This window comes from Silurus meridionalis, chromosome 2 (assembly GCF_014805685.1).
Source record: "Silurus meridionalis isolate SWU-2019-XX chromosome 2, ASM1480568v1, whole genome shotgun sequence".
NCBI classification, from domain to species: Eukaryota; Metazoa; Chordata; class Actinopteri; order Siluriformes; family Siluridae; genus Silurus; species Silurus meridionalis.
This window is the reverse complement of record NC_060885.1, coordinates 8,406,053-8,413,294: the sequence shown is the minus strand read 5'-3', so window position 1 is coordinate 8,413,294 and position 7,242 is coordinate 8,406,053. Positions and strand designations below refer to the sequence as shown.

The 7,242-nt window shown below is 40.3% G+C and overlaps 1 protein-coding gene across 2 annotated transcripts; it reads left to right on the top strand.

The window, feature by feature from the left end:
• The first annotated feature begins 5,899 nt into the window (after positions 1 to 5,899).
• Positions 5,900 to 7,178, top strand: LOC124398485 (transposable element Hobo transposase). 2 transcript variants are annotated; one of them, XM_046868740.1, is made up of 2 exons: positions 5,900 to 6,236; positions 6,373 to 7,178. In XM_046868740.1, exon 2 carries the CDS (start codon positions 6,428 to 6,430, stop codon positions 6,914 to 6,916), a length of 489 nt encoding a protein of 162 aa, XP_046724696.1. In that variant the 5' UTR covers positions 5,900 to 6,236; positions 6,373 to 6,427; the 3' UTR covers positions 6,917 to 7,178. Both variants share the same exon structure in this region, with proteins under 2 accessions (XP_046724696.1, XP_046724705.1).
• The last annotated feature ends 64 nt before the right edge of the window (positions 7,179 to 7,242 follow it).

The window sequence follows — 7,242 nt, the reverse complement described above, 5'->3', positions numbered from 1 at the left end:
CTGTGCACTAGTACATCAACTGAGGTTTTGGTGATGTTTCAGCATAGTGTGCTGCGTAAAATTTATATTATATTAGAATTTGTTCTATTTCTAATTAATTTTTATTTTTATTCATGATAGTTTACATAGGTTGACAATCCTGAAATAAAGGTAAAATAAATTTTTTTATAATTATAGATTCTAGAATTTCTATGCGGCCCCCTAGCGACATCTGGTGGACTGCCACGGGGCCGCAGCCCCCAGTTTGAGAATCACTGCCATAAGGATTTACCAGCAATTACAACATCTACTGAAATACTTTGTGCAGTGTAAGGGTTTATGTTTAGATTTAATGTTGTGGACAAGTTAGTATCTGTTTCTGCCTATGACACATCTTCGTGCCATTGTTCAGCCTTTGTCTCTCTCTTTTTCTATTTCACAAGCTTAACACCTGACTGTTGCATGTCCAGACTGAAGCAGAGGGTGGATCTGTGATGATTTGGATGCAATATCATGGCATTCCCTATGCACACTGCATATGCAAGATGGATGAGATAGACGAGACTACAGAGACATTCTGGAGGATTTTTACACCCAATGGTTTAAACATGATTATACTATGAAGGTGGTTCAGTGAAGGTACTTATAGGATGATAAGACACCAATACACACAGCAAGAGTGGTGACAGAGTGGTTTGATAAACATTAATCACCAGATCTGAATATTATTCAGGTACTTCAGGGTGTTTTGGAAGAGAAAATCCACCAGCATCATGTAGTGACCTGGCAACTGTTCTGCAAGAGGAATGACTCAAAGGCCCTCTGGTCATTGAACAGGACATATTCATCATTCTCAAGATGAACTGATGTTGTATTAGTTACAAAAGTACACTCTACACCATACCAAAAATTACTGTGATTTAAAACCATGTGCATTTAATTCTGAATACTTCAGAAATAAGCTTGTTTTTGTTGGTGCCTAAGTTACAAGCTATATGAACAATATGTGGAAAGATGAACCCAAATTTTAATCTAACAGAAGAACTTGTGTAATGGAGAACATGAAATGTTCTGGGCTGAATTGGGCTTTTTGGACTTGCTGCTGGTCCGAAAGAAAATATCTGTCGCAGGTACAATAAGTAAAATGTAAAACTAACAATTAGATTTGTTTTACACTATTATCTCTGTATGAGTTTAGTGAGTAATTTGTGGGATTAGTGAGACAGGTCTTTTCTAGGTGGTATTAGGTTCAGTAGGTGGTGCTATGCTTTAACAAATGAAATTTACTTCTCTCACACTGGCATGGTAAAGGTTGTGATAAACGTCATGTCATGTGTACTGAAACTTCTCCCCATAATATTTAGTTGACTTTAGGTTTTAAGTCAGTTTCCATTTGTCCGTAATTTTCCTTTTAATTTTCAAAATTTGTAAGGTTGTATTTACTTTTGTATAGGTTAGTTTAAGTTCTATTGTCTTTTAAAGGTTAGCCTTAATGTTAGACGTTTTAAAGCTTTAAAGAAGTGGACTGCCAGCTCAGATAAAAAATTTACCTTTTGACATTTTTCCTATTTTTGCATTTGAATAGCCAACAGAGAGAAAATGTCCAGAACTGGAGAACAAAGTAAAAGGTAAAACTTCCAATCTTTTACCTAATATTTTTTTATTGCCTTGTGAACATATGGGTCACAATACTGCCAGGGATACTATTATATTTCTTTTCGATTGTGTTCTCTAACTAGAGAACTGTTTTTAAGGCATGTATACTGCAGTAATACTCTTACCAACATTTTTATAATAGTTATCATATTTCAGCTAATATAGTCAACATACAGTACAATTACAACATTGTCAGCGATTGACAGTTAAAAAAAATATATTCTATAAACTGTATTAATCATTTATTTTCTGTTTTACTATATGATTCTTGTAATTTAGATAGAGATATAAATACAATACTTTAGTTTAAAATATCCCAGTATGCACCTACAGTCCCTGACAAAAGTCTTGTCGCTTGTGTACAAATTGACCTGAAGTGCCACTGAAATATATTTCCAATCAAGATTTTTTTTACAAGAAATGGCTCATTTTAATCTTAACAGCTTTTGTAATAATGTTTCAGTGCAAATCGAAACTGTCAAAAAGTATTCTAATATTCACAGCTTGGTAAAGCCCATTGAGTCAATTTTTGCAAAGACATAAGTGTTGTCGCCTTGTCATATGAGCTTCACCTGTGATCAATTAGGTCTCAGGTGTGTATAAAAAGAACCCCAGTACACTAAACCTTCACATCAAATGCAACTAGATTTAAAGTTTTGATTATCAAGAGGCTGAAGACCAGATCCACTGCTAAAGTTGCAGACACCGTCAATGTGTCTCAGCTTTAAGTACAGAGGATAAAAAAATTATTTGAAGAGACTGGAGACATTTTTCAGAAGCCCAGGTCAGGCAGACCCCGCAAGACAACTGCTCGAGGGGACTGTTTCTTGGCTCGAAAATCCAAGGCCAGCCCATTTTCCACTGCAGCAGAGCTTCATGAAACCTGGTCACCTGAAGTCCCTGTGTCAACCAGAACAGTTTGTCGGATTCGGTCTCGAAATGGCCTCCATGGTTGAATCAGTGCCCAGAAGCCAGCAGTAAACAAAAGACAATTGAAAAACCGTGTGGCATTCGCCAAGGCCCATAGCCTGCTAAAAGGATGGACGCTGGAAAAGTGGCAGAAGGTGGATTTTTCAGATGAATCTTTTGTTGAATTACACCACAGTCGCCGCAAATATTGCAGGAGACCTACTGGAGCCCGCATGGATCCGAGATTCACTCAGAAAACAGTGAAGTTTGGTGGCGGAAAAATCATGGTCTGGGGTTACATCCAGTATGGGGGTGTGCGAGAGATCTGCCAAAAGAGGCCAAAATCTGCAGCAGGATGGTGCCCCATCGCATACTTCCACCTCCACATCAAAGTTCCTCAAGGCGAAGAAGATCAAGATGCTAAAGGATTGGCCAGCCCAATCACCAGACATGAACATCATTGAGCATATGTGGGGTAGGATCAAAGAGGAGGCATGGAAGACGAAACCAAAAAATATTGATGAACTCTGGGAGGCATGCAAGACTGCTTTCTTTGCTATTCCTGATGACTTCACCAATAAGTTGTATGAATCCTTGCCAAACCGCATGGATGCAGTCCTTCAAGCTCATGGAAGTCATACAAGATATTACATTTAGATCTCACAGCACCACTACTTAATTTGCTGACATATTTTTGTATTTGCAGTAAATTTGTAAAATTTCTGTATAGGCGACAAAACTTTTGTCCTGCCAAAATTTGATCTTTCTGTCTTGATTAAATGATAAATCTTTTTTCAGTGAAACTAATTTATTTTAGTGCATTAAACATCATTTGGGAGGGTTTTAGCTTTTCATATGAGATAATTCTAACACCAAATGATTAATTAAAAGCAGAGGTGGCAAACGTACAAACATCCTTTACTTAAGTAGAAGTACAGATACTCATGTTTTAAAACACTCTGGTAAAAGTTGAAGTACTGATTACTTTGTACTTCGTTACATCCCACCTCTGGATAAATGTAGGTTAAAAAAATAAATTGAATGCAACTATTTTATCAAATTTGACTCAAACTCAAACCTTTATTCAACAGAATCAACAAATAACATGTTTGCATTAATGCGATGAGTGATACTGAGATCACTGAGGAGAGGAAAAAAGCGTGATCTCCTCTTCAATAGTTGCAAAATCCCTGAAACGCTGTTGAAACTCCTCAGCCAATGATGAGATGTTTGCGGCATACCTCCTCATTTGCGCATTGATATTGTGCGCTGGAAAACGGGTCATTATTTCTTGCAGAAATCGGAAATGTGTGGTAGTGGGTGGTTTTGAAAAAGTAGCAGCTTGGTCCGAAAGGCTTTGATATGTGAATACAGTTGGCTTACCACTAGGGCTGGGCGATAAATCGATTTAGGTTTACCCTAACCCTAACCCTAATCCGATCTGTTTTAATAAAAATCGGTTTTCTCTTTAATGTCCGCCGGCGCTCCCCTCTGGGCTCCCAGCAAACAGAGAAGAACTCGTTCCCAAGAAAGGCACAGTATCCTCTGTAATTTGGAATTGGTTCGGTGTTGTTGCGTCAGACGCAGCACAAACAACACCCCGCTGCAAAGTGTGTTTTAAGGCTGTTGCATGCAAAGGTAGCAGTACCACAAATTTTCTGCAGCACCTGAAACAGAGGCAGTGGGAGAGATGTAGTCCTAAGAAGTGAACAAGACAGCGGCAGCACAAGCACACCCGCCAAAATACAACCTACAGTCTTACAAACATTTACAAACTGTGTTCCGTATGATAAAAATGGGGCCCGGTGGAAAGCGATCACGGATGCAGTGGCAATGTATATCGCAAAAGATATGGTGCCCATATATACTGTGGAAAAGCCGGGGTTTATTCATATGCTAAAAGTTTTGGACCCCAGGTATGTGCTACCAAGCCGCAAATATTTTTCTGAAGTTGCCTTGCCTCAGCTATATAATAATACATGCCAAAGGATTGCTAAGGAGTTGGAAGCGGAGACATTTTATAATATCACCAGAATCGCCTTCTTTCACCTTAGAAATATTGCTAAGATTAGAAATATGATGTCGTTACAGGATGCAGAAAAACTGGTTCATGCTTTTGTTACTTCTAGATTAGACTACTGTAACGCTTTACTGTCTGGGTGTGCGAGTAAGTGCATCAATAAGCTTCAGTTAATCCAGAATGCAGCAGCAAGGGTCCTCACTAGATCTAGGAAATATGACCACATCACCCCTGTTTTAATCAGTCTACACTGGCTCCCAATCAAATCTCGCATTGACTATAAAATATTACTACTGACGTATAAAGCACTCAATGGTCTCGCACCGCAGTATCTGAGTGAACTTCTGTACCAGTATGATCCTCCACGCCTACTTAGATCAAAAGGTGCTGGCTATCTGTTGGTTCCTCAAATAATGAAGACTACAGCAGGGGGCAGATCTTTCTCTTATAAAGCCCCACAGTTATGGAACAGCCTTCCAATCAGTGTTCGGGACTCAGACACAGTCTCAGTGTTCAAGTCGAGGTTGAAAACGTATTTATTTAGTCAAGCCTTTTATCAGTAGATTTCTCTTAGGTAAAGGCACAGATCTGGAGGGAACATGGATATAGAGTGTTTGGTGAACTGGTATATTTGTATGCTGTCGCCCCTCACATTCACACGCTCACTCAGGTTTGTTGACGGTGGTGTGGTGGGTCGTCTCTTATCCCAGAGATCCCTCATGTCTGTGTTACCTTCTGGTTCTCCCTTTTAGTTATGCTGCCATAGCGAGTCTTGCCGGAGTCCAAACTGCACAGTGACATTAACTTTCGTACACCAATAGTTACACTTAATAATCCATATCCTTCTCTTCCCGTCACCCTCTCTCTCTCTCTCTCTCTCTCTCTCTCTCTCTCTTTCGGTCGAGTTAAACATGCTCCTGAGGCTCCAGTGACCACTGTTCCTGCCCCTCTCCCTCCTTGGATCTTCACACTTCTGTGCAGCTCGGACGGTCTCTTAATTCGGAGTAGAACGGGTGCTTTGAGGACGGATTGGACTGTAGTTGGTGTCGGCGGTCTGCTGCACTGACTCGGGAGTGCAGTTTGCTTCTGATCATCATCACTGTACCCCACAACATTGTATATCTGCTTCAAATGGACATTTGGTGCAACCCAGATGAGGATGGGTTCCCTCTTGAGTCTGGTTCCTCTCAAGGTTTCTTCCTTATGCCATCTCGGGGAGTTTTTCCTTGCCACAGTTGCTCATCAGGGACAAACATACTTACAAAGAACATATTTATGTTTAATCACCACATTATCTGTGTAAAGCTGCTTTGAGACAATGTTCATTGTTAAAAGCGCTATACAAATAAAAATGAATTGAATTGAATTGAATTTTACTCCGCCACAGCAAATTTATAGTTCAGTCGAACGATGCAGCCCTATATGAGTTTAATGGTGCACTTCGACGACTGGACTCTGCGTGGCGTCTGCCTCCAAACGGCGTACTTTTCTGACGACCACAAAGGGGAAATAATTGGCCAGGGGCTAAAAGATGCTCTGAGCTCTTGGAACCTCGTTGAAGACCGACTAACCTGTATGACTACAGACAGCGGCACCAACATGATCAAAGCTCTGAATGACAACGAGTGGCCCAACCTCCAGTGCTTTGGACGCAGATTGCACAATGCTATAGGTAAGAGTCTAATGGCTATGCATTCAAGTGATGTACATTCACAAAAGACACGTGAACAACAGCCAAATTAATGCATGATGTCGTTAATCCATTGTATTAAACCAATATATATTTCCACAAATCTGTTCAAAACCAGTCTCCTACAGCCAGAGGAGGAAGACACAGAGCTCACTAAAACAATAAAAAGAAACATGATGCAGTACCTTGACGACAAATACAGCGACCCTGTGAAGGATGAACTCTTGGACCTTGTCCTCACTGAGGGCCCAAGGTTCCGCACAACCTACATTGACCAGGACAAAGTGGGACAAGTCAAAAAAAGGGCTGTCGCTAAGGCTGAGCTCATGTCTCTACCTGCTACTGCCAACAGCAGTACACCACAGCAGCCTGGCCCAGCAGTGCAGGTGCGCCAAGTAGAAGCACAGCCTCCACCCAAGAAAAAGATGACTTTAGCAGCCTTCTTCAAAAAGAATACACCAGTGGCATCTCCCCACCAGTTAGAGGCAGTAAAGATAGAGACTGAGTTGACGACTTACTTATTTACCCCTGAGGTAGACCCAGACACAGATCCCCTTGAGTGGTGGAAGCGCCACCAACCGAATTTTCCAAAACTAAGTAGACTGGCAAAAAAAAACCTCTCTGTCCCAGCAACGAGTGCCCCCTTTAGAGAGAGTTTTTAGTGTGGGGGTGGCATTGTTACATGCCAACGTGCATGCCTCAAGCCAGAGTTAGTAGACAGGCTTGTATTCCTAGCTAAGAATGTTTAAAAGAAAAAAAAGTATGTTCAAACTGCAAAACAAATATGCACCTTGTGCTATCATGCACTGATATTTAATGCTGTTGAATGTTTTGTTTGCACTTTGTTAAAACTACCTCCGATCTTCTGAATAGCAAGATGTTAAACTTGTGCTTAAAGAAAACTTAATTTTTGTATGATGACAAAGATTTATGTTGTTACATTTTATGTTGTTATGTTCTATTTTCACAATTTACAACTTTGCAAAGT